Here is a 27233-nt window from a genome sequence, read left to right as displayed (position 1 = left end):
TCTACCATGAGTAAAAGCTCCCTGAGGCCCTCACCCCAAGCCAGGCAGATACCAGTGCTAAGTTTCTCATAAAGCCTGCAGAACCATGAGCCAATTAAACCTCTTTTCTTAATAAATTACCCAGTCTCGGATACTTCTGTAGAGAAACACAAAAATGGACTAATGCAGTGATATTCAATATGATAATGTCATTTTATTTTCAGAACTGTAAAATCCATAAATCTTTAGAGGATTATAGAGTTCTAAACAGAATAAATAAAAACAAATGTACACCCAAATACTCAATAGTAGAAATTCAAAATGTCAAAGATAAAATCTTAAAAGCTACCTACAAATGAACCTGAAGAATTTTATGTCAAGTGAAATGAGCCAGGCACAGAAAGACAAATACTGCATGATTTCATTTATATGTGGAATCTAAAAAGTTGAACTCATAGAAGTAGAGAGTAGAATGGTGGTTACCAGGGGCTGGGTCATGCCAGGAGGGAGGTGAGAGAAATGGGGAGATGCTGGTCAAAGGGCACAAAGCTTCAGTTAGCTAGACAGGATGAATAAAGGCTGGAATCACAGGACAATGACTACAGTTAGTAATAATGTAGGATATACTTGAAAATTACTAAGAGTAGATCTTAAATGTTCTCCCCACTAGTAAAATGATTATTTTATGAGATGATGGGTATGTTGACTATTCTGATTTAATCATTTCACAATGGATATTTATGTCATAATGTTATACTGTACACCATAAGTCTATATAATTTTCATTTGTCAATTATGTCCTAATAAAGCTAGAAAATAAAAAATAAGATAAAATAAAAAGGAAATAATTTTTCCTACCAAGGAAAGATATTCCAACAGCAGATTCTGTATCACTAATAACAGATGCCACAAACAATAAAATAAGGTTCTAAAAGTGTGAAGGGAAAATGACAGTCAACTTGCTATTTATCACACAGCTTAACTAATATTCCAGAGTGAGTGCATAGTAAAGTGACTTTCAGACTTTCAAACTCTGAGAGTGATTACTTCCTATAATCTTTGCTATAACTAATACATCAGACTGGTTCCTTTTTGATATTCTTTCCAACGGCTTTCTTACATTGTAGAGGCTGGAATGCTTTTAAAAAATGACATATCCTGGCCAAGCACGGTGGCTCAAGCCTGTAATCCCAGCACTTTGGGAGGCTGAGGCGGGCGGACCACAAGGTCAGGAGATCGAGGCCATCCTGGCTAGCACGGTGAAACCCCGTCTCTACTAAAAATACAAAAAATTGGCTGGGCGTGGTGGCGGGCGCCTGTGGTCCCAGCTACTCGGGAGGCTGAGGCAGGAGAGTGGCGTGGGCCCGGGAGGCGGAGCTTGCAGTGAGCCGAGATTGTGCTACTGCACTCCAGCCTGGGCGACAGAGCAAGACTCCGTCTAAAAAAAAAAAAAAAAAAAAAAAAAAAAAAAAAAAACCCATACCCCTTCTCTCCCACCTGAGGTCACCAACATCCTGAATTCAGTGTTCAAGATTCATTTGTCTTCCTCATGTTTCAGCTGAAGATCTTAAATTCATGACTAGTCTGAAGACAGTGTCTCCAGTGGACTAGAAACAGAAACAAAGAAGGAGCTATTAATATCAAGCACTTGTCCTAGTGAAGTAGCAGATAGCTTCTTCTCTGCAAGAGAGGTTATAAAACCTCAGAGAGGAGACTGGGCCCCAGAGTTTTCTCACATTAAACATATCATTGTTTTTTTTATTCTTCCAAAAATGCATATAGCATTGCATGTATTCCATTTCTTCCTTCCCTAACTACTCCTTGAAATGAAAGAGAATTGGGGGGTGCACAGAGATGCAGAAGATGATGAAGTAAGATGCTAATGATCAGGACTAGGAGGCTGGCAGCATCCACCTGCCACCTTTAGGCTACACTCTAAGCCACGCATGTTTCACCAGTGGAAGCTCCAAGACCCCCAGTCTTCTCAGATTTCTCCCTGAATCCAGACACCCCAGAAGGACTCCTATCACCATAGAGGTCTGTGTAGCACATCACAGCAAGCTTAGTAGCAGTGAGGGTTTAGTGGCGTTCTACCTGTGCTACCTGAGGACCTTGAGGCCTAGGCTGGCTGTGGAATGGCAGTTTTCCTTGGCAACCTGCCACAATCAGTGATGTAGTTTAGATATTTGTCCCCTCCAAATCTCATGTTGAAATTTGATCCCCAATGTTGGAAGTGCGGCACGGTTGGAAGTGTTTGGGTCATGGGGACAGATCCCTCATGACCAACTTGGTGCCATCCTTGTGGTAACGCATGAGTTCTCACTCTGTTAGTTCCTAGGGGAAACTGATTGTTAAAAAGAACCAGGCACCTCCCTCTTCTCTCTTGTTTCCTTCCTCTCATCACGTGATGCCTGGTCCCTTCGCCTTCTGCCATGAATGGAGCTCCCTGAGGTCCCTCACCAGGTGCTGGGGCCACGCTTCTTGTACAGCCTTCAGAACTGTGAGCCAAATAAATCTCTTTTCTTTATAAATTACCCAGTCTCAAGTATTCCTTTATAGCAAAATGGACTAAGACAGTCAAGCAGGCTTCAGCAACTTGGGAGTCACTTAGAAGCTTTTTTGGAAGACAATTTTAACGAGAATTGACCTCACAAAGCAGCCATAGATCTTGCCTGTACTAAAATGATGGATTCCTTGGCCACTGAGCTGCAAGAGGCTTTGGAGCTCATCTAGTCAAGCATTTCCCAAAGTATGTAACTCAAGCACTAGTTTTTTAGGATGGTTGATAGATTTTACCCAAAAAGGTGTCTCTTAATCAGGGAAATTTGGGGAATCCTAGATTTTTTAAAAATTAAGATTCTATTCTACATACCTTCTCAGAACCTAATCTCCAAGAGGATAGCCTTTTCCCAGTTTAGCTGTGCATGATCTTTAGCAGGTTGCTTAAGTTAGCTGAGCCTCTGCTTCCTCATCTGCAATAATAATGCCCACCTTGGAGGACTGCTGTGAAGGTGAGTGAGATAATGAGCTCTGAGGCATTTAGCACGATACTGCACATAGGCAGTGGTAACAAATTCTTAGTTCCTTCTCCTTCTCCTACGCCTTTCATTTTTCTTTCAAATTTTCCTCTAGGCTTAGCAAATTACCCCTATTTACACCCTTCTGTGAAATTGTTTGAAACTAATTTCCTGAACTCTGAATGGCATCAGGTAATTATGTATGTAATGAAGGCTTACCCAGCTTACCTCGTAGGATCATAGGATCCCAGGCTACAGTGGGTAGCATGGTAAACACAGGGAATGTGGTGTGCACTGCACACTGCCAAGTGGGAGAATTGCTCTCAAGGCTTGAGTGGTAGCTTTGCCTCATCCTGAGTCACTGAGGAACAGATGGAGTCCCAGGTTAAAACATGCAGCACAGACTTATAACTACAAAAGCGGGAACTTGGGCAGCTGATCAATGGAAGAAACACTAGACAAAGAGGCAGAGGTTTCTCAACTGGCTATTTAATTTCTCAGGGCTTGAATCTCAGCATCTGTAAAATGCAGGGTTGAGTAGATATTCTTCATGCTCCCTTCCTCTAATCCCTGCTGACCCCATTTTAAAGGTTACCAGTTGTGACATAATTGCAAGTCCAAGAGGCACAGTCCATACACCTGAAGTAAATTTTATTGGGATGAGCAATTTACAATAAAACACTTTACAGCACATTGGAAAAACTCAAGTTTCACAAATTTTACATTCACAAATACCAGTCACTTTTTGCTCAAAGGCACACAGGGACCTTTGGGAAGGGACAGACCTAATGAGCCATCAGTGGGTGCTCTTTTTCTCTGGGACTTGGCAGAACTGAAGGTCCCTGACTAACAGTGGTTCAACTTAGGTTTTTAAAAATTTTGTGGTGATGTGAAAGCAATACACATTCAGTAGAAACCATACTTCGCATATCCATACAACCATTCTGGTTTTCACTTTCAGTACAGTACTCAATAAATTACATGAGCTATTCAATATTTCATTACAAGATAGGCTTTGTATTAAATGATTTTTCCCAACTGTAGTCTCATATAAGTGTTCTCAGAACATTTAAAGTAGGCTTGGCTAAGCTACGATGTTCACTAGGTTGAGCGTATTCAATGCATTTTCAACTTCCAATATTTTGGACTTATGATGGGTTTACTGAGATGTAAGTCAAGGAGCTTCTGTATTCCTAGACACTCTCAGAGAGGAGTGAAGTGCAACATCCTCCATGCTTCCCAGAGCAGGACAAACCTTCTGTATCCCTGCTGTCTTGTCTCATTCTGGTTCATAGAATTTTGTTGTGTTTTTTTTTCGAGACAGAATCTTGCTCTGTCACCCTTGCTGTAGTGCAGTGGTATGATCTCGGCTCACTGCAAGCTCCGTCTCCTGGGTTCACACCATTCTCCTGCCTTAGCCTCTCTAGAAGCTGGGACTACAGGCACCCACCCCCACGCATGGCTAATTTTTTGTATTTTTAGTAGAGACGGGGTTTCACCGTGTTAGCCAGGATGGTCTCGATCTCCTGACCTCGTGATCCGCCCGCCTCGGCCTCCCTAAGTGCTGGGATTACAGGCGTGAGCAACCGTGCCTGGCCGGTTCATAGAATTTCTATGGTAGCTTTCAGGTGAAACCATTAGCTACTTCTCGACACACTACAGAGACAATAAGTACAGGCGCATGAGCCATTTGTCCTGAAAAGTCCATTTGGGGATCCCTGTGGGCTTAGAAGACTCTCTCTGCCCAATGAAAGTCACGGTTTTGCCCATAATTCAGTAAGTGAGTTTTCAAAATTTTGTGTCTTGAAAATTTTCAACCATCTTCATAAATAGAAACTAGGATAATGAACCCTCATAGTTCATTACAGGGAAGCAGATGATGTGACCAGGTTCAGTTTCAGTTAACAGCCAAGAGGTCTAAGTGACAAACTCTCCCTCAAACCTTAGTTTCCTACTGAGCTCATATCCATGCTTTGCTTTCAGAGTTTATCTGGTGCTCGAAGAAAACCTGAAAACAGTGTGTCAGTAGCAATTGTTTAGAGCAGGTGAATTAAGCTCGATTCTGCCTGACAGGTCTCTTTTCTGGGTGATACAGTGAGTCACTCAGGACCAGATGGAAGGTGATAAAAACAATCAGTCCCTGGAATGAGATTTCTCTGGCAAGTTAGACCTTTGAAGGATGCATAGGTTTCTGTAAGTCAAAGTGACACCTGAACCACTAAAATGATGTTGACAGTGAATCTCCTTTTGAGAAATGGTGTGAAAAAACTCCCATTATTCAGACAACATAGCAAAATGCCTTTCTAGACAGCTCCGGAGGATGAGGTGTCTAAGCACAATTACTTCCAGCATATTGGAAAGCCTGCTCCTCATCTTTTGTGAAAACAGAACAATGTTTCACCACCTCTTGTTTTTGCGCAATAGCAGGAGAGGAGGAATCATGCCTCCTGGTTGAGTTTGATTCCCTGGTTCATCGTGAGGCTGCCTCTAAGGAGGGGCATGTAAGCCAGGCCCTTCCCACCACTGTCTACGATAGGGGGCAGTTCTGTCTGCATGGTGACAGGCTTCACCTTGGGTTCTTCTCACCTCTTCTTCAACTCTTCTTCTGGACACCCCTGGGAAAGGTACCCCTGTTTCTGTTAATCGTTACAATCTAAATGAAAAAGTATAAATGAAAAAAAAAAAAAAAGGTCATGCACACATGCACACAGTCACACACACAAAGGAAAACATTGCAAATAGAGCCACAGCATGTTCACAGATGTTATCACAAATGGATGGGATAAGAGAGTGATTGTGTGTGTGTGTGTGTGTGTGTGTGTGTGTGTGTGTGTGTATGCTTTTCTGAAGTTTTCTAAGTGGTAATAATAAGTGCCCTTTGTTTTAAGGAACCCAAGTTGGTCCTTTCTTGTCTGCATATTGCTAGACCACTGAAGACTTCTGATTCATCATGGCCCAGTGACTCCAGAAAGTGAGGCATAAAAATCTCCACACCCACTCTGGCTTGCTGGCATTTCCCTGGCCCGTGTACCTGTTTCAAGCAGAGCTCTGTGCATCTGGGTCACCACACCCAAAGTATGATGCAGGTCTCCTTCGGGATGCTTAGCAGTAGGAAGGGTTGTAAGGCAGCAGCTGCCCCACAGATGGAGGCAGTTGAATGATTCAGCCCCCATCTGGGCCAAAGTTGTCCTCGCTCCTCTTCCTCAGAGATCCAGACTGCTGTGCCTCCCAGTGTTTCTTAGATGGGAATTTATGAACACATGTCTAGTTGGTGGTGCCTTTTAGTTTTCACATCACATGGGGCTAGGAGGCTGGACAGTTTTCTAGCAATTCAAGAGTCCTACAGCTTCTGCAGGAGTGTGTTTCCAGCACTCTGAAGATCATGTGTGAGAATAGGTTCTCTTTCCCTGCCTCAGGTGGAGACAGACCCCTCCTACTCCCTCTTCCCAACCTCCTCTAACTCATTGTCACAATGGGTTCCACAGATGACAGATCTGTCTTACCAGACTGGAGTTGGGAGGTGGGCAGGAGGTTATTGGCGAGGGGAGCCCTCTGGCCATCATTCTTCTCTGTCCAGGCCACTCTGAAGGAAGGAACTGGGGAGGGTGGCCTGTCCTCCTGAGGCTTGGGAGGTCTTTGACACATGCTCAGTAATGCCTTTAGCTCAATCCTGAAATTCTCATTCAGCCAGCAGTATATGAAGGGGTTATAGCACGTGCTGCTCATGGCAAACCAGTGGAAGGCAAAGTAGAGGGCATTGTTGGTGCGGATGACTTTGCTGGACAGTAGGAGGACGTAGCAGTTGAGGGGGAACCAGCAGAGGGCAAAGAGGACCACCACCAGCATCAACATTTTGATGGTCTTCTTCTTTTTGCGCCGCAGGGCAAGGTACTGCTCTGTGGTTACATCGCCAATCATGTTACACAGCCACAGTTTCTTGGCCACACGAGCGTAGGCCACAGAGATGATAAGGAGGGGCAGGATGTAGAGCAGGATGAAGGTGGCCAAATCCAGGTACTTCCAGAAGAGGTCAGCTGGCTCAGGGAAGTCTGGCAGGCAGAGGGAGCGCACAATGTCCTCACTGGGGGCAGGAAGTGGGGAGGGGGACAGAGGTAACAGAAAGGAGATATTATGGAAATATATCTGGAATATATGTGGAAAGTCTTCATCCCAAGAAGCACTGGCCTCTCTTTCCACTGGGCTCCTGGTACATCCATCTAATATAGCACTTTTGATGCTGTAGCCTAATTATCTGATTACATTTCTGCCTTCCCTACTAGGCTGGGAATTGCATAGAGGTAAAGAATACACCTGAATTTCTCTGTGTTCTCTTAATCTTGTACAATTCTTAGCCCATAGTAGAGACCCAATAAATATTTCTTGAATAAATGAATGAAATGCTCATGTTCCCAGATTGAAAAGTAACTCATCCTTGAGGAAATCCTAGAATTTCCTATTGTGCTACTTCCCCATTTTAAAGGGAAAACTAAGGCATAAAGAAAAGAAATGATGGGTCTTGAGCATATGAGTGGTAAAGCCTGAACTAACATCTCTTCAGCCGTTCATAGAACAAGTATTTATTTTATATGGAATGTACCCCAGTCCTCTTCAGCCTTTTTAGGAATATCCATGTGGCTTGGTGCTCTAGTTCTATGTGCTGGTGGTCATCACTAACAAAAGAGAGAGGAAACTTCCTTTGCTTTTGTTAGGGGGAAATAAAAATAAGTCCTCTATGTGGAAAGGTAGAAGGGCAGCCTGGATGTTGGGGGCCTGGGCATGTGATTCATTTCAATGTCCTAGAATTCCTGGAGGGGGCCTTTATAAATTAGTTGAAATCCACCTTCTGGGCTTATTTCTTTTGACCTTGCTTTTGTCACAGGAGTGAGTGAGGGTGTGTGTGTGTGTGTGTGTGCGTGTGTGCGTGCTGCAGGTGGGGTGGAGCATGGGTCCTGTGACAGACACTCCCTGGATCCCTGCAGAGCCCCTTTGCCAGTCTGGAGAACCAACCCCCCAGCAAGAAACAGCTGGCACCTGTGATCTTCTAGGTGCCTAGGACTCCCCTAAGGGCACCCAAGGCCCTTCCCACGATTCAGTACAGCCATAATTGGCTGGGAGTTTCCAGTTTTTCTAGGAAACACCTGTAACAAAAGACTGAGAGATGGAGAAATAGGAAAGCCCAGTTACCTGGCCTCAAGTTGAGGCCAACTCTGCATTTTCAGTCAGCCCCAGAGCCTCCTGTGGGGCAGGGACAGCTTCCCCTGAAATCACACCCTTCCTTAGTCTCTCCCTGGTCCCTGTCCAGCCTCTGCCACTCTCTTTCCCATTGCTCTTGGGAGCACTGTCTCAATTAGCCACTTGCAGGTGTACCTGCCATTAAGGCAAAACCTGTCTCTAAGGAAGCTCATCTAACACAACAAATGAAGCCCGGCAGGGTGGCTCATGCCTGTAATCCCAGCACTTTGTGAGGCCGAGACGGGCGGATCACCTGAGGTTCAGGAGTTTGAGACCAGTCTGACCAACATGGAGAAACCCTGTCTCTACTAAAAATACAAAATTAGTCAGGCATGGTGGTGCATGCCTATAATCCCAGCTACTCGGGAGGCTGAGGCAGGAGAATCACTTGAACCTGGGGGCCAGAGGTTGTGCTGAGCCAAGATTGTGCCATTGCACTCCAGCCTGGGCAACAAGAGCGAAACTCCATCTCAATAAATAAATAAATAAATAAATAAATAAATAAATAAAAAGCAGGAGTTACAATCCTAATCTCTGATAAAAGAGACTTTAAGCCAAAAAATATCAAAAGAGACAAAGAAGGGCATTACATGATGGTAAAGGGATCAATGCAGCAAGAAAAGCTAACTATCCTAAATATATACACACCCAATACAGGAGCACCCAGATTCATAAAGTAAGTTCTTAGAGACCTACAAAGAGACTCAGACTCCCACACAATAATAATGGGAGACTTTAACACCCCACTACCAATATTAGACAGATCAATGAGACAGAAAATTAACAAGCATATTCAGGACTTTAACTCAGCTCTGGAGCAAATGGACCTAATAGACATCTACAGAACTCTCTACCCCAAATCAACAGAATATACATTCTTCTCAGCAGCATATCACACTTATTCCAAAATTGACCACGTAATTGGAACTAAAACACTCCTCAGCAAAAGCAAAAGAATGGAAATAATAACAATCTCTCAGACCGCCGTGCAATCAAACCAGAACTCAGGATTAAGAAACTCACTCAAAACCACACAACTCCATGGAACTGAACAACCACATATGAAATGACCACTGAGTAAATAATGAAATGAAGGTAGAAATAAAGATGCTCTTTGAAACCGATGACAATGAAGACACAACATACCAGAATCTCTGGGACACATTTAAAGCAGTGTGTAGAGGGAAATGTATAGCACTAAATAAATCCCCATAAGAGAAAGCAGGAAAGATCTAAAATTGACACATTAACATCAAAATTAAAAGAACTCGAGAAGCAACAGCAAAAAAATTCAAAAGCTAGCAGAAGGCAAGAAATAACTAAGATCAGAGCGGAAATGACAGAGATAGAGACACGAAAAACCCTTAAAAAAAATCAATGAATCCAGGAGCTGTTTTTTTGAAAAGATCAACAACATAGATAGACCACTAGCCAGACTAATAAAGAAGAAAAGAGAGGAGAATCAAATAGATGCAAGAAAGAATGATATAGGGGATATCACCACTGATCCCACAGATATACAAACTCCCATCACAGAATACTATAAACACCTCTACACAAATAAACTAGAAAATCTAGAAGAAATGGATAATTCCTGGACATATACACCCTCACAAGACTAAACCAGGAAGAAGTCAAAAGCCATAATAAACCACTAATGAGTTCTGAAATTGAGGCAGTAAGTAATAGCCTACCAACCAAAAAAAGTCCAGGACCAGACGAATTTACAGCCAAATTCTACTAGAGGTACAAAGAGGAGCTGGTACCATTCCTTCTGAAACTATTCCAAACAATAGAAAATGAAGGAATCCTCCTTAACTCATTTTATTAGGCCAGCATCATGCTGATACCAAAACCTGGCAGAGACACCACAGAAAAAGAAAATTTCAGGGCAATATCCCTGATAAACATCAATATGAAAATCCTCAATAAAATACTGGCAAACTGAATCCAGCAGAACATCAAAAACCTCATCCACCACGATCAAGTCGGCTTCGTCCCTGGGATGCGAGGCTGGTTCAACATATGCAAATCAATAAACATAATGCATCACATAAACAGAACCAATGATTATCTCAATAGATGCAGAAAAGGCCTTCGACAAAATTCAGCACCCTTTCATGCTAAAAACTCTCAATAAACTAGGTATCAATGGAATGTATCTCAAAGTAATAAGAACTATATATGACAAACCCACAGCCAATATCATACTGAATGGACAAAAACTGGAAGCATTCCCTTTGAAAACCAGCATAAGACAAGGATGCCCTCTCTCACCACTCCTATTCAACATAGTATTGGAAGTTCTGGCCAGGGCAATCAGGCAGGAGAAAGAAAGAAAGGATATTCAAATAAGAAGAGAGGAAGTCAAACTGTGTCTGTTTGCAGATTGTATATTTAGAAAATCCCATCGTCTCAGCCCAAAATCTCCTTAAGCTGATNACTGAATCCAGCAGAACATCAAAAACCTCATCCACCACGATCAAGTCGGCTTCGTCCCTGGGATGCGAGGCTGGTTCAACATATGCAAATCAATAAACATAATGCATCACATAAACAGAACCAATGACAAAAACCATGATTATCTCAATAGATGCAGAAAAGGCCTTCGACAAAATTCAGCACCCTTTCATGCTAAAAACTCTCAATAAACTAGGTATCAATGGAATGTATCTCAAAGTAATAAGAACTATATATGACAAACCCACAGCCAATATCATAATGAATGGGCAAAAACTGGAAAAATTCCCTTTGAAAACTGGCACAAGACAAGGATGCCCTCTCTCACCACTCCTATTCAACATAGTATTGGAAGTTCTGGCCAGGGCAATCAGGCAGGAGAAAGAAAGAAAGGATATTCAAATAAGAAGAGAGGAAGTCAAACTGTGTCTGTTTGCAGATTGTATATTTAGAAAATCCCATCGTCTCAGCCCAAAATCTCCTTAAGCTGATAAGCAACTTCAGCAAAGTCTCAGGATACAAAATCAATGTGCAAAAATCACCAGCATTCCTATATACCAATAACAGATAAACAGAGAGCCAAATCATAAGTGAATTCCCATTCACAGTTGCTACTAAGAGAATAAAATACCTAGGAATACAACTTACAAGAGATGTGAAGGACCTCTTCAAGGAGAAATACAAACCACTGCTCAACAAAATAAAAGAGGACACAAACAAATGGAAAGACATTCCATGCTCAGGGATAGGAAGAAACAATATCATGAAAATGGCCATACTGCCCAAAGTAATTTATAGATTCAATGGTATCCCCATCAAGCTACCACTAAGTTTCTTCACAGAATTGGAAAAAACTACTTTAAACTTCATATGGAACCAAAACAGAGTCCACATAGCCAAGACAATCTTGGGCAGGAAGAACAAAGCTGGAGGCATCATGCTACCTGACTTCAAACTATACTACAAGGCTACAGTAACCAAAACAGCATGGTCCTGGTACCAAAACAGATATATAGACCAATAGAATAGAACACAGGCCTCAGAAATAACACCACACATCTACAACCATCTGATCTTTGACAAACCTGACACAAACACGCAAGGGGGAAAGATTCTTTATTTAATAACTGTTGTTGGAAACACTGGCTAGCCATATGCAGAAAACTGAAACTGGACCCCTTTTATACAAAATCAACTCAAGATGGATCAAAGCCTTAAACTAAGACCTAGGATCATAAAATCCTAGAAGAAAACATGGGCATTCAGGATGTACGCCAGGACAGAAGGGACTTCGTGGCTTCTAAAACACCAAAAGCAACAGCAACAAAGCCAAAATTGATAAATGGGATCTAATTAAACTAAAAAAGCTTCTGCAGAGCCCAAAAAAAAAAAAAAAACTATCATCAGGATGTGAACAGGCCAACCTACAGGAATGGGGGGGAGAAATTTTTGCCAATCTATCTGTCTATCTGACAAAGGGCTAACATCCAGGAATCTTACAAGCAACTGTAAAATAAATTTACAGAAAAAAAAACCATCAAAAAGTGGGCCAAAGCGATATGAACAGACACTCTCAAAAGAAGATATTTATGCAGGCCAAGAGCATTTGGGAAAAAATGCTCGTTCATTCAAACATGGTCATCAGATAATGAAATCAAAATGCAATGGCAGGATACCATCTCATGCCAGTTAGAATGGCAATCATTAAAAAGTCAGGAAACCAATTGATGCTGAAGGAGGATGGGGGGAGAAATAGGGAATGCATTTTACATTGTTGGTGGGAGTGTTAAATTAGTTCACCATTGTGGAAACGTGCTGCGTGATTCCTCAAGGGATCTAGAACTAGAAGGTACCAATTTGAACCCAGCGATCCCATTATTGGGGTATGTACCCAAAGGATATAAATTCATTCTACTATAAAGGACACATGCACACATATGTTTACTGCCAGGCACTATTCACAATAGCCAAAGGACTTGCGCCAATCAAATGTCCGTCATGATGATAGACTGCGATAAAGAAAACACGCACAATACACCATGGAGAAACTATGACAGCCATAACAAAGGATGAGTTCATGTCCTTTGCAGGGACATGGATGAAGCTGGAAACTATCATTTTCAGCAAACTATGACAAGAACAGAAAATCAAATACCACATATTCTCGCTCGTGAGAGCTGAACAATGAGAACACATGGACATAGAGAGAGGAACATCATACACTGGGGCCTGTCAGGGGGTGGGAACTGGGGGAGGGACAACATTAGGAGAAATACCTAATGTAGGTGACGGGTTGATTGGTGCAGCAAACCACCAGGGCACGTGTATACTTATGTAACAAAACTGCATGTTCTGTACATGCATCCCATAATTTAAAGTATAATAAAAAAATTTAAACAAAAAGACAAACCAGTGACCAACAACAACAACAATAACAAATGATAAAAATCACTCTAAAAGGCTGGGCGCAGTGGCTCATGCCTGTAATCTTAGCACTTGGGGATCCCAAGGTAGGCGGATAACCTGAGGTCCGAAGTTCGAGACCAGCCTGGCCAACGTGGTGAAACCCCCGTCTCTACTAAAAATACAAAAAATTAGCCAGGCATGGTGGTATGTGCCTGTAATTCCAGCTACTTGGGAAGCTGAGGCAGGAGAATTGCTTGAACCCAGGTAGCGGAGGTTACAGTGATCTGAGATCCCGCTATTACACTCTAGTCTGGGCAACAGAATGAGACTTTGTCTCAAAAAAAAAAAAAAAAAGTCACTCTAAGATCATTCATTCATTCAGTAAATACATACCAAGAGCTTGTTATGTGGAGACAGTAAGCTAAGTGTGGGGATCACCGAGATAACAAAGAAACAGGGCCAGTTCTTCCCAAATTGACACTGCAGCAGGGAGATCACCTAATGAACCAGTTGAAGTTTTAAAAAAACTGTGTGTTGAAAGAAAGACGTTCTCATTCAGTAGAGCATAAGATAAACATGTACAGGAGGTAGGGGAGATAGAGAAGCCTGCCTCAGGCTCAGAATTGCATGCAGGTTTTGTTTGTAGACAGTGTGAGCGGTTTACACCTTTTCAACAAGGCCTTAGTGATTGGGATCTCAGGCTGTGAGTATAGCACCCTGGTGACAGATGCTGATAATTATTGCTTTGTCCTTGCAGAGAACCCGGAAAGAGAATAAGTGAGAAGCTAAAGAAGAGAGAAGGCAGACAAAACGTAGAGGACAGGCATGGACCAGGAGGTAACAGGATGGGAGCGAGCCAGAGAAAGACTCAGTGAGGCAGGTACTAGTTACTCAGAGAGCTGTGAGCTCCTGGGGGCCTCAGGTATCCCTTGGTCGAGCCTGACTCGGGAGAAGACGCGAATCACCAGGCAGATCCCTGCGAATTCATCTCACCTGTATTTGAAGGTAAATAATTTCTGGCAGATAGCATGTGGGAGTGAAAAGAATGTAGCCATGGTCCAGATGACAGCGATGTAGATGACACCCTTTGTGATTGAGATCCGGGGTTTCAAGGGGTGCATAATGACCTGGAAAACAAGCAAACCGCATCATTAACTGAAGACGTTTTGAAACAAATCAGAAATCTGGGCCAGGTGCAGGAGCTCATGGCTGTAATCCCAGCACTTTGGGAGGCTGACGCAGAAGAATCACTTGAGTCCAGGAGTTCTAGACAAGACTGGGCAACAAAGTGAGACCCTGCCTCTATATATTTTAAAAAAATGAAAATACATAAATAAATAAAAAGAAATCTGGAGGCACAGCTCACTTGTCACATAAGGCAGGCCCTACTGATAAAGCCAAGCACCTTCATTATTGAGCTCCTGAGCTACACCAGGTAGCTGCTGGGGGAGAGGTAGGCCCAGCCATGTCCCACCCAACAGCCCACCTCCAGAGGAGGAAAGAAAGGGTCATCTGGATTCAGAGACCGGGGCAGGTCATCTGCCTCTTGCTGATCATACTCAGGCTGAACCAGGGTCCAGTGAGAGGACTGGGGAGGGGTTCAGGAGGAAGGCTGCTCACATGGCATCACAGCGAGGCTGGGAGAGGAGCAAGCCCATGGTCAGCTCCTATCTCCTCGGGACCTGAGCTCATCTTCCCATGATTCTAGACCCCTTAGGTTATGGTGGACTCTGAGAGGGTCTGTCAGACAGGAAGAGACCGTACTCATCACTCATCCTGGGAAGCTACATGGGCACTACTTATGTGGGAACTCCCAACATGTTTATGAAAGCCATTACTAAAATTGCACCAGGGCCCAGCTCTCACACACCCATAATAAACTCAGTGTTGCAGGCTTCAGGCTGAAATGCATCTTGGAGTTGCTACTGTATATCAATCAATTCTCCTAAAAGGTTTAAATAAAGACTTAAGGATGTAAAACCATCCTCATTTTCAGATGAGAACATTATTTTTTGAAAAAAGCATTTGGGATAGGTTAGTCCAGGGTTAGGGGGAAGAGGTCAGGAAGAGGTGCCACCACCTCTAGATGTCATCCCAGAACACACTGGACATTCTGGCTGTGTCCTGAACTTTTTTTTATTCCTTCCAATGTTTTCAAGGTTTTATGGGAGGAAGCAATGAGGCTTCAGAAGCTGACAGCACATCTCTGTTCTGGATTCAGCCATCTCTGCCCTTCACACTCTTGTGTTCAGATTGCTGAAGGGAGTGGCAGCCTGGGGCAGAGGCTCCAAGCACTTCTCAAAGACTCTGTTGACCTTGGGACAGAGCCCCTTGTTGGGGTATATGTTGCAGTAACATGGTCAACATGAGCAAGGCTTTGCCGCTATTCCCCAGACCCACTCTTAGCCCATGGTCAATGCTCGGTTGCGTTAATCTGGGGTAAAGCATAGGCCAGGTAAAAGCAATCAGAAGTCCTTCTAGTTAAATTAAGGGAGACAGTTAAGAAAAGGCAGGAAATATTTATATGCAAGCTTTTCACACTTTACACTAAAGCATCTGCAACATACATTAAGAGTTGATTGTTAACAAAATTATGGCATTTCAGAGATAAAGAGATCTCAAAATTTGACTAGTTCCATTCCTTATCAGATGCAGGAATCTCCTCAAATACCTCCCCATCAAGTTGTCATCCTCACTTTGCTTAAATATGGCTGATGACATGAAACTCATTACCTCCCAGGCAGGTTTGTCTACGTTTAGACACTTCTACAAGAGAATTCTTCCCACATTGGACTGACTGTATCTTTGAAACTGCATCTTTGGGCCGGGCGCGGTGGCTCAAGTCTGTAATCCCAGCACTTTGGGAGGCCGAGACGGGCGGATCACGAGGTCAGGAGATCGAGTCCATCCTGGCTAACACGGTGAAACCCCGTCTCTACTAAAAAATACAAAAAACTAGCCGGGCGATGTGGCGGGCGCCTGTAGTCCCAGATACATGGGAGGCTGAGGCAGGAGAATGGCGTGAACCCAGGAGGCGGAGCTTGCAGTGAGCTGAGATCCGGCCACTGCACTCCAGCCTGGGCGGCAGAGCGAGACTCCGTCTCAAAAAAAAAAAAAAAAAAAAAAAAAAGAAACTGCATCTTTGAAGCCTCCTATCCCGTGGTCCTTGTTGCATCTCATGGTGCTACTCAGAATAAATCTCATCTTTCTGTGTCTGGTGGCCCTCATAATATTGGCCTTGTAGATTCCTTTGAGTCTTCTCAGAACAGCATGGTCTAGTGACTGGAACATGGGCTTGGAGCCAGACAGACCTCAGTCCTAATCCTAGCTTCACCATTCATAGGCACATGATCTTGGAAAAGCTACATATGCACTTTACTGAGCCTCCATTCTATAATTCAGCATAGGTCTAAGCATACAACATGAGTTCATTGAGTAAGCATGGAAAAGGCGCTTGGCATGAAGCTGTCCTACTTAGATGTCCTGGTCAGTTCCTTTCACCATATACACCTATGAGCTTCCCATGGGGGCAGAACTGTTAGAATACCTTCCTGACCCAGGGCTGCCATGCTCCACTGCAATGCCTGCTTCTGCCACCTAGACATCCTGGCTTGTTTTCTGCCTGAATAGCCTGAATTGGTAAATATTCATCTCTCACTCTGAAGCCTCGTCTCTGACCTGCAATTACTCCTCTCCTTTAATCTGTGATTTTCTGGTATTGCTTTTCTGTCCTCAAAACAAGCTCACTAATTTCTGAGACTGAAAATGCCAGCAATGGCCGGGCATGATGGCTCATGCCTGTAATCCCAGCACTTTGGGAGGCCGAGGTGGGTGTATTACCTGAGGTCAGGAATTCAAGACCAGCCTGGCCAATATGGCAAAACCCCATCTCTACTGAAAGTACAAAAATTAGCCGGGCATGGTGGCAGGTGCCTCTAATCCCAGCTACTCAGGAGGCTGAGGCAGGAGAATTCCTTGGACCCAGGAGGCAGAGGTTGAGTCAAGATGTCACCACTGCACTCCAGCCTGAGCGACAAGAGTGAGACTCTGTCTCAAAAAAAAAAAAAAAAAAAAAAAAGAAAAGAAAAAGAAAAAAGAAAATGCTAGCAATGAGTATTCATTGGATCAGCAAACTAAAAATAACTTTCTGTGATAATTAGGACAAAGGGTTTAATATCACTAACGTATGTGTTCATGTTGATCAATAAGAAGAGAAACACACTCATTGAAAACTGGGCTAAAACGCTGTCTTCAGAGCCCCTGCAACTTCTAGGAAAGGGAAGCAAGACAGGGAAGAGCAGAGCATTAGGGGTAGGTGCCCTTACCTGGTGGCGGTCCACCGCAATGGCTGTCAGCGTCAGTGCTGAGACGTGCAGGGAGCAGTACTGGGCAAAGCGGCTGACATGGCACATGCCCTTCCCAAATATCCATGTGCTGTTCACAAAGCGAACCTGGAGATGAGCCCAAAGATGTTAGGAGACAGACAGGCCTTGACTTTGACACCCATCCCTAGAGGTCTCTGAGGAGCATGCCCTTAGGAGGATTCCTCCAGCTCCTCCCTTCTTTCTGTCTATGATACTGAATTGTGGAGTAAACATGATTTTCTCCAGCACAACTCATTTTCATTCATTCAATTCAGCAAACCCTGATCATACTTCTGGGCCAGGCTCCATTAGGTGCCAGGAAGGATGTGGGCTTTGGAGTTGGACTTCCCACCTCTAACAGTTTCTTACTGTGAGGGCTTGGGCAAGATAGGTAACCTCTCTGAATCTGTTTCCTCATTTGCAAAAAAAAGCCATCAAAAATCTCTTCCTTATAGGCTTAGTATAAGGTTTAAATTTTTTAAATGTCTGTAAAGGGCAAAACACAATGTCTGGCAGACTGTTCAGCTATTATTAGAAGTAAATAGTAGCTATTTTTATGTGCAATAACAAAATTCACTCTTGGTCCACACAAGTTCAATCTAGTAGGGGAGACACATCTGAATGCACAACACAGCATGTAGGCTGTGCTGGCAAATCTTGGTTAAACTGGCCTTTCAGGTCATCATCTGGGGTGGAGACCCAGGGACCTGTAGAGGTGTTGACAGGTGTGGGGAGAGAAGACAAGCTCTCAAAACCGTGTAGGGCCCTAGAAGCAGGCCTGGTCCTTATCCCACATCACCCAGCACTATTTACTCATTCAATTAGTACTTGAGCAACTCCTGTGAGTAACATCCCATGCCTGAGAGAGATTGAGCATTGATTCTGATTAAGGAGTTTGCAGCCAGGGCAGAGGAGGGTCAAGACAGAAAGTAATCAATGCTTTGTAGAGACCCAGACAAAGGGCAATGGGGCCACCAGACAGGGATGGGAGTGGGCAGAGGCACAGAGGCATAGAAATAGGGCAAGTTAGCCCAAGAGAAGGAGTATAATGTAGTGACTTACAGCAGAGTGTTTGCCACTGATCACTGTGACCTTGGGCAAGGCACTGGGCCCTCTGAGCCCCACTTTCCTCATCTGTAAAATGGACTAACCCTTTTCACATGGTTGTTACATCAATCAAGATTGATAACACATGTAAAGTAGGTACAACAGTGCCTAGTACATTAATGCTATCAACTGCCATTATTACAATATATGAGACATTTGAACTGAGGAAGGATTCGTGCACATGGAGATGAGGACAAAAGTCATTGGCACTGGATCAGAAATCCCAGGACCTGTTTGGGGAATAAGGAGTGGATTGGTTTGTCTGGAGTGTGTGAATGAGAGTCATGACAAGTCTGGCCAGATCTTGAAACTAGGACAACAGACCAGGGATGTTACTTTCTTTGAGGAGGGCAGGGAGGAGCCATTGAGGCTTTTGAGCAGTTCAGTAACATTATAGAGCTAGAAATCTTCAGCTATTCCTACTTCCCACCCCCACACTGGAATTACCAAATCCAACCAGTTCTACCTCTCACTGGTTTTCAAAACTGTTCCCTCTTCTTCAGTCCCAAGTCCATGGGCCTTGTGGGGTACCCCATTATCTCTCCCTTGGACTATTATAACCTCTGAACAGCTTTCCCAGTTCTCCAGGTTTGTCACCTTAGAATTCAGCCTTCATACTCCTGACAGCATTTCTGCTAACCACAATCATATTATTGTCTCCCTTCTGCTTGGAATCATCCTGGCTCTCAGGACAGAGTATCCAGACCCCTTCACAACCTGGTCCCACCTTTCTTTCTGGCCACCTCCGCTTCTGCCTCCCCTGCCCACTCCTCCACTGTGCTTCCTGCTGCTCCAGCTTCATTGAGCCACTCAGTGTTCCCACAACACACCATGAACTTTGATGCTTCAATGCCTTTGTTCTCCCTGGTCCCTCTGTCTGCACTAAGTGTTCATCTCGACCTGGAAAATTCCTATTCAGCCAGGTCCTGTTGAAATGTCACATTCTTTGCAGTCTCCTTTGACCTTCTCGTGGGACTCTGATGGGTCAGAATGAAAGACTCCCTCCTCCAGGCTCCACTACATCCTGTGTGCATCTATCTCTATCTACCAGGGGAACTGTAAGTAATTGTCTGCTTTTCTCTCCATTATCAGAGCTGGGCTTCATGCTGACTGCAGTAGATGAAGTGGATAGGAAGGGAGACCAGGGAAGAAGGATATTGTTGCCAATCAGCCAAAGGCAGGGATGCCTTTCCCAGTAGGGGAGCCTGAGCTGAGTAGGCCGAGGGGTTGGAAGCCCCTCCCCATAACCTTCTCCCTTTCCTACCTACCAGCACCTTATAAGCTGTAATCCAAGTTTGGATTGGGGCAGTTTGATGGGTCAGGTTCAAGGCTAAGCTGCTTTGGCTCATACTGGAGGGGGTGCTGGGTTCTGAGGACCTTGACATCCTGTAGATCTCTTGCAGGAGATCCTCTGGGGCAGGTATTGCCAGCTGTCAGGTGTAGCCTGTCCTTGAGTCTGTGGCCTCCCTACCCATTCTTGTGTCTGCTGTAGATCCAGCCCCGCATCCTGGCTCTGGGCAGCAGCAAAAAAGGCCATGTTCTGTGGCTTCCCAGTGCCCAACCTGGGTAGCCCAGCCCAACCACACCATTGTAGGTTCTCAGGTCAGAAACCAAGGAAGGGGCAAGGGGTGGCAGGGATGCTGTTGTCTTGTGCTTTGAGACACCCACGGAGGAGGGGAGTATTTGAAAGCCGGCTTATCCTTGGGTAATGCCCAGGGGATATTGAGCAGCCATCAATACGTTAGATGTAGGCTGACAGGAGATCAGAACAGGGTTTGGAGTAGCAGAAGCTAAACATGGTCCAAGAGTGTTCTTCACTCCCAGCTGGCTGGCTTAGTGGACCGACCTCTGGATTTGAGTTAGGGGATGGAATTCTCATCCTGGATCTGCCAACTACTGGCCAGGTGGCTTTGGACAAGGGATTGAACCTCCCTGTGCCCTAGTTTTCTCATCTGCAAAATGTGAGTAATATTCTAATTAGTGAGGATGAAAAGAGAATGTGAGGGCACTTTTTCAATATAAGATTTGGAAGGACGTTCACACAGGTGATGGACTTGTGGGGGTTCCTCCTGTGTTTTTTTGCTTGTCTGTGATATCTGGTTGTGTGTGTACAAGAGATAACGGGAAGAGAGACAGAGAGAGATTAATAGATACTGCTTTAGTAATCACTCAAATAACAGTTATTCCATAAAATGAAAAAAATATAACACACTAGAGAAACATGCAGTATAACTGTCACTATGGTTGCTCAGTCATCGCCCTTACAGTCCCAAAGCATCCATGAGAGCCACACTCCCTGGTCACAGCGAGACACCACCAGTGCTAAGTAGCCAGAGCTTGGGGAGGAATCCCATCAGCTGCAATGTGCAAATGCCCCAGCCTGCCCGATCTCTGCAGCGCAAGCCCACTCCCCTCATTTCTTCCTCAACACAGATCTCAAACACAGCCTCATGATCAACCCACAGAAGGGAAATGCACTTTAAATAAGTGGTCTGGGAAAATGCACTTAATGTTCCATTAAAATTAGCAATTGTTTGATATTTCAGTTGTAGCACAAAGCAGCATCCCATGGGTACGGGTGGGCACTGAATAGGCTGCACTTCAGAGGGAGGGGACCTAATCATCGCTGCTGACATTTCAGGGGCATTGATTTACTGCTCAATTATCAAGCAAGCCCAGACCCAGTGAGATTAAACAGGAAATGGTCGTTCATTTCCAGCTGGCTGCAGACACTCAAACTATTGACCCAATGCCACCTCTGCAGAAGCTCTGGCTTATAAAGTGATGAGATAGAAAGAAGTGGGGAGGAATCAGAGTGTGGCAGGGGAGAGAGAGGAAGAGAGGAGAGGAGGGGAGAGGAGAGGAGAGAGAATAGAAAAATAAAATCACAGAGAGACTGACAAGAAAAAGAAATAAGAGGTGAGGAGACAGAGACAGACGAATAGGGAGACAGAAAGAGAGAGAGAAAAAAAAAGATGAGGACACACAGACAGAGACAGAGAAGAGAGACAGGAAGACTTCAGAAAGAGAGACAGAAACTGAAAGAAAGACTAAGAAAAACAGAAGAGAGAGTCAAGAACCGAGATGACAGAGGAGAGAGAAAAGAGACTAGGACAGGAAGATAGAGGCAGAGGAGAAATGAGGAGGAAGAGAGACGTGGAGAGAGAAGTGGGGACCCACAGAGAGACACAGAACGGCAGAGGGAGGCCGGAGAATTGAGATAGGAGAGGGAGATGAAGAGAGAAGGTGGGGCGGCAGGCAGCGGGCCCCTTACCAAAGTGAAGGGGGTGTTGAGCAGCGTGATCATTATGTCGGCAACTGCCAGGTTGACGATGAAGAGGCTGGTGGCCGAGTGCATTCGCTGGTTCTTAAAGATGACATGACAGACCAGGACGTTGCCAAAGAGTGAGAAGACAATGATGAAGGAGTAAGCCACGATGAGCAGGGCTTTCACCGTGGGGTTCTGGGACTCGGCGCCGTAGCGCCTCCTGCCCACAAAGTTCTGCCAGTCGGAGAAGGTGTAGTTGTTCCAGGAGAAGAAGTGCGAGGCATTGGGCACGACCAGGGCCGCCTCCAGGCTCTGCTCGTCGGCCCGGCCCTCGTGGGGCTCGGTGGCTCGCACCAAGGGGAGGAGACAGAGCAGCAAGAGGTGAGGGACCATTTTGCAGGAGCCACCCCTCCCTTGGGAGCCTGCGGGTCGGGCGTCCACTCTCGCCGGGCTCGGGGCGCGCAGCCGGGGTGCGGGACGAAGAGCTTGCAAGGCCGTCCCAAGGAGCCAGGTACCGACCCGCGGAGCACCGCGCAGCCGGCCACCAGCCCGCGATCGGCACCCCAGCTCCGGGTTTGTTGGAGCACTTTTATATCTCTGCTCCCACCAGGCTGCTACGGAGCGCCTCTGCCTATTGGGCAGCGCGGCGTCTCTCGCGGCGACGGTGACGCGCTCCAGCTCTGACAAGCCTGGCTCCCCCCACCCTGCCGGTGGCGCCGTTGCTGCCCCCACACCCAGCCGTTCCCACTCCCGCCCGTAACTCCTCCGACAGGGCTTCGCTTCGGGGGCTCCTTCCCCAGCGCGTACACGCTCGCGTGGTGTCGGCTTAGCCTCTTGTAAAGGAAGCAGACAGGCGGGTGGGAAAAATGCCCACAGGGGCATTTGGGATGATGAGGGAGCATGCTGGCAAAGCCGGGTCAGTAACAAGGATACATTCCATTTGTTTCCACTTAAGCCTTAGCTTTGGCACAGTTTCAATATCGAAGTGGATGGCTGCGTCCCGGCGGTCCCAGGAAAAAGACAAACCAAAAATTAGAGACTTTAAGGATTCTCCAAGTCCCCCCAGATATCAGCGGTGCTGGAGGGCTTATTAAAGGTTTACGGTTCACTTTGATTCCCTTCTCATCATGCCCACCTTGTAAGTGTGAGGGCATTTACACCAGAAGCCTGAAACTTTCTCTCTGAAAGAGGTGAGGTGTTTCAGTTCTTCTTAGCTTTCCCCAAAAGCATCTCCTGAGCCAAATACTCTAGTGAGAGGGTTCATTTGGGAGATGAAGGCAAACACCAATAGGCAAGTGGAGAAGTGTGACAAGAAAGGGAAAGAAACCAATAAAGAGTATTGTCAAGCCAGCAACCACGGTGGGTGACAAGCTGAAGTCTGCTGGGAAGCCAGTGTAAGGTGTACACATCAGCTATCCAAGCCAAGGGGTGACAGAGCTGTGATATCTGTACTCCACCTCCTGTTAGTCACTGGCTGAAGGCTTCTCCCAGGGGTGTGCTCCTTCTCCCAGGATGCTCCTGAACTTCTGGCCTCCCATGTGGATAGTCAAAATGGGCTCCAGAGGCAAAAGGACTCATGCAAATAAATGCTACTGCTGGCAGTTACAAGTTGCACTGGTGTGCTCTGAAGGGGGAGGAGGTCCTGAGAAAATCCAAGGGTAGGCATGAGGTCTGGAATCACTTCCTCTTCCTCTTCCCCAGGCATTCAGCTCTCCACTCAGCCAGGCCTGGGCCTCCTGAGCCCTGCCAAGCCCTCCTCTCAGCCCAGCACCACTGCCCCAAACTTATCCTGAACTTCTGAAGTCACAGTCTTTAATGAAACAAGAATATCCCCCCACCTTACCCCACACGAAGGCTGAGTTATTAAAAGAGGTTCTTTTCTCAGAGGCATTATGGGTACTGTAAATCACTGTTGTTCTTACTAAGTGGTTACGGGAAGACACAAGCAGCTCTTACAGTGAACCAGCCTCTTGTTTTATATATTACAAATAAAACCAAGGACACTGAATAGTCAGTTTGTGCCAAATAGTAAGTATATTCCTAGATCTCTAATAATAGTCACACATAGTAAACATAGCAAATAGCAGAGGGTTTCACTCTCTCAAATGTACTTGCAACAACAACAAAAATAAAACACTTCACACTATTTTAATAAAAATGAGACCAAGAATTATAGGATATAGTAGTCCCCCCTTATTCATGGGGTAAACATTCCAAGATTCCCAGTGGATGCCCAAAACTGTGGATAGTACCAAACCATATACAGGCTACACATGAATTTCTTTTTCCCTCTTCACAATTTCATGGATAGAAGATTAATTCTTATTACAGATCTTAGCAGCCTCGGCTTACGATTTTTTCCCCCCTTCCTTATTAAATCAAGAACTTTCAGCTTTTCACATAAGGAAGTATTTTACAGCTTCCAGCTGGCATATGCTAATTGCCAGCATTGCTACTCTTGCAGCTTTGGGGCTATTATAAGTAAAATAAAGGTTAGTTGAACACAAGCACTGCAATACCTTTACGGGAGCTCTGACAACTGAGGTGGCTACTGAGTGACTGAGGAGCAGGTACTGCATGGATATGTTGAACAAAGGGAGGATTCACATCCTGAGTGGACAGAGTAGGGTGGTGCGAGATTTCTTCAGAAACTGGAAAACGAAACCTTGGATAAAGTGAGACTACTGTAACATCACAGAGGCCTAAGAAAGAGGTTTTGAGAGCCTCACCACATCAATATTCCTGACACTGCAAACAATGCCCTTTTAACTCCAATATTATTCTCTGAAAAAGCCCGACTTGAGTTAAAAACTCACCACACTCACAGTTCCTTAGGGTACTAATCACAGTGGCAGAAGCGAACAAACAGCAGTTCAACACAGTGCCAGGCACATGACAATCACTCCTAGTTTAATTGTACCAGTTGTATGTCATCATACTTGAATTACAAATGAACCAAGTAAGCCTCAAATACCAAGTACAGCTGAAGATATGCTCAAATGCAATAAAAATGCAAAGTGTGTAGGCAGGCTAAGCCAGGAATTGCTTTCCAAGTTCCAGCACACTGAGCCATAGAGTAAAAAGGTATATTTAGGGTATGTAAAAAGAAGCACAACCAAGCTCCAACTTCAGTTTGTGGCCCCAAATTAAATTGTAAGTTGCTTGAACTTACTCTGCACTTCTATATAGAAACTTTTCTAAATGGTGGCTAGGGTCTTAAGCCAAATCCAACAACCCATTTAACCCATATATGGACAAATAGTACCACAGGATTGCTAGCTAAAGTTCAGGGCTCCAAGGTGTTATGCTCCATTATCTGCTCCTCTTGAATTAAATGTCCCCCTGGGTGATCTCAGCCACCTTCACTGGTTTAACCATCCATTAGTCACCAGTGGCTCCAAGATCTGTACCTCACTTACCACCTGTTAAAAGCTCCAAATCTGTATTATGTAACATTTCACTGTTGATTAGACATTTTGACCTGGAATACCCGCCCATTCAACAAGCTCCAAACTCAATTCATTATATCCTGCTCTTCCCTCACATTCTTGTACTTGCTCTTTTTCCTGTTCACTTGTTCACCATGGTTAGAATCTTGTGGTCATCTCACACATCACCAATTACATGACACTGTGTATTTGAGGATGCTGTTTCTCTGCCTACAGTCATCCTCTCCACCACCTTCGAGCCAGAAAAACTCCTTATTCAAGACCCAGCTGAAATGTTATCTCCCCTCTGAAGACTGACTCCCTTGACTGCCACAACCCCAGAACAAGCAAAGTCAATGTTCCCAAATCTGCTCTTTTAAAAGTGCTCCCATAACATATGATTCATTCTCTGATACTGTACTTTCCTTGTTGGGGTCTCATGATTTGCTACACGTGTATTTCCTATGAAATTGTCAGCATTACCAGGCCAGGAACTACTGTCTTCCTAATGTTGTCTCCTACAGCCTAGTACTAAGACAGGGAAAACTGGCAGTACTGAGGTTGAGATACTGGCTCTGGAATCAGAAAACCCAGGAGGCAGGTCTTTCTCTCTCTAAATACTCTATATGTCTAGTAAGTTCCTGGGACATATCTAATTTAATTATTTTGTATTTTATTTTCCATAAGCTATTGGGGCACAGGTGGTATTTGGTTACATGAGTAAGTTATTTAGTGGTGATGTGTGAGATTTTGGTGCACCCATCACCGAGCAGTATACACCTCACCATACTTGTAGTCGTTTATCCCTCACCCCCTGCCACTCTTTCCCCCAAGTTCCCAAAGTCCATTGTATCATTCTTATGCCTTTGCGTCCTCATAGCTTAGCTCCCACATATCAGTGAGAACATACGCTGTTTGGTTTCCCATTCCTGAGTTACTTCACTTAGAATAATAGTCTCCAATCTCATCCAGGTCACTGCAAATGCTCTTAATTCATTCCTTTTTATGGCTGAGTGGTATTTCATTGTATACATATACACCACAGCTTCTTTATTCACTTGTTGATTGATGGGCATTTGGGTTGGTTCCACGATTTCGCAATTGTGAATTGTGCTGCTATAAATATGCATGTGCAACTATCTTTTTCGAATAATGACTTCTTTTCCTCTGGGTAGATACTCAGTAGTGGAATTGCTGGATCAAACAGTAGTTCTATTTTTACTTCTTTAAGGAATCTCCACACTGTTTTCCATGGTAGTTGTATTAGTTTACATTCCCACCAGCAGTGTAGAAGTGTTCCCTGATCACTGCATCCATGCCAACATCTACTGTTTTTTGATTTTTTGATTATGGCCATTCTCGCAGGAGTAACCTGGTATCGCGTTGTGGTTTTGATGCATTTTCCTGATGATTAGCGATGGTGAACATTTTTTTTCATATGTTTGTTGGCCATTTGTGTATCTTCTTTTGAGAATTGTCCATTCAGGTCCTTAGCCAGCTTTTTGATGGGACTTTTTTTTCTTCTGACACGAGTTGGTTGTAGATTCTGGATATAAGTTCTTTGTCAGATGTATAGATTGTGAAGATTTTCTCCTACTCTGTGGGTTGTGTTTACTCTGCTGTTCCTTTTGCCATGCAAAAGCTCTTTAGTTTAATTAGGTCCCAGCTATTTATCTTTGTTTTAATTGCTTTTGCTTTTAGGTTCTTGGTCATGAAAGCCTTGCCTAAGTCAATGTCTTAAGAAAGGTTTTTCCAATGTTATCTTCTAGAATTAGTCCTTTCCCCACTTTGTTTTTGTTTGCTTTGTCAAAGATCAACTGGCTGTTAAGTATTTGGGTTTATTTCTGGGTTCTCTATTCTGTTCCACTAGTCTATGTTCCTGTTTTTATACCCATACCACACTGTTTTGGTGACTATGGCCTTATAGTATAGTTTGAAGTGAGGTAGTGTGATGCCTCCAGATTTTTTTTTT

At 44.5% G+C, this 27233-nt stretch overlaps 1 protein-coding gene across 1 annotated transcript; it reads right to left on the bottom strand.

Moving 5' to 3' along the window:
• Positions 1–4780: 4780 nt before the first annotated feature.
• Positions 4781–22444, bottom strand: GPR83 (G protein-coupled receptor 83). Its single transcript, XM_017882024.1, has 4 exons — positions 21840–22444; positions 17420–17545; positions 14088–14221; positions 4781–7077 (listed from the first exon to the last, which is right to left on the bottom strand). Exons 1-4 carry the CDS (start codon positions 22224–22226, stop codon positions 6453–6455), a joined length of 1272 nt encoding a protein of 423 aa, XP_017737513.1. The 5' UTR covers positions 22227–22444; the 3' UTR covers positions 4781–6452.
• Positions 22445–27233: the final 4789 nt, after the last annotated feature.

This window comes from Rhinopithecus bieti, unplaced genomic scaffold (genome assembly GCF_001698545.2).
Source record: "Rhinopithecus bieti isolate Rb0 unplaced genomic scaffold, ASM169854v2 scaffold_12653, whole genome shotgun sequence".
Taxonomy (NCBI): domain Eukaryota; kingdom Metazoa; phylum Chordata; class Mammalia; order Primates; family Cercopithecidae; genus Rhinopithecus; species Rhinopithecus bieti.
Note: the sequence above shows the minus strand (reverse complement) of the source record. Positions and strands in the feature narration are given on the sequence as shown.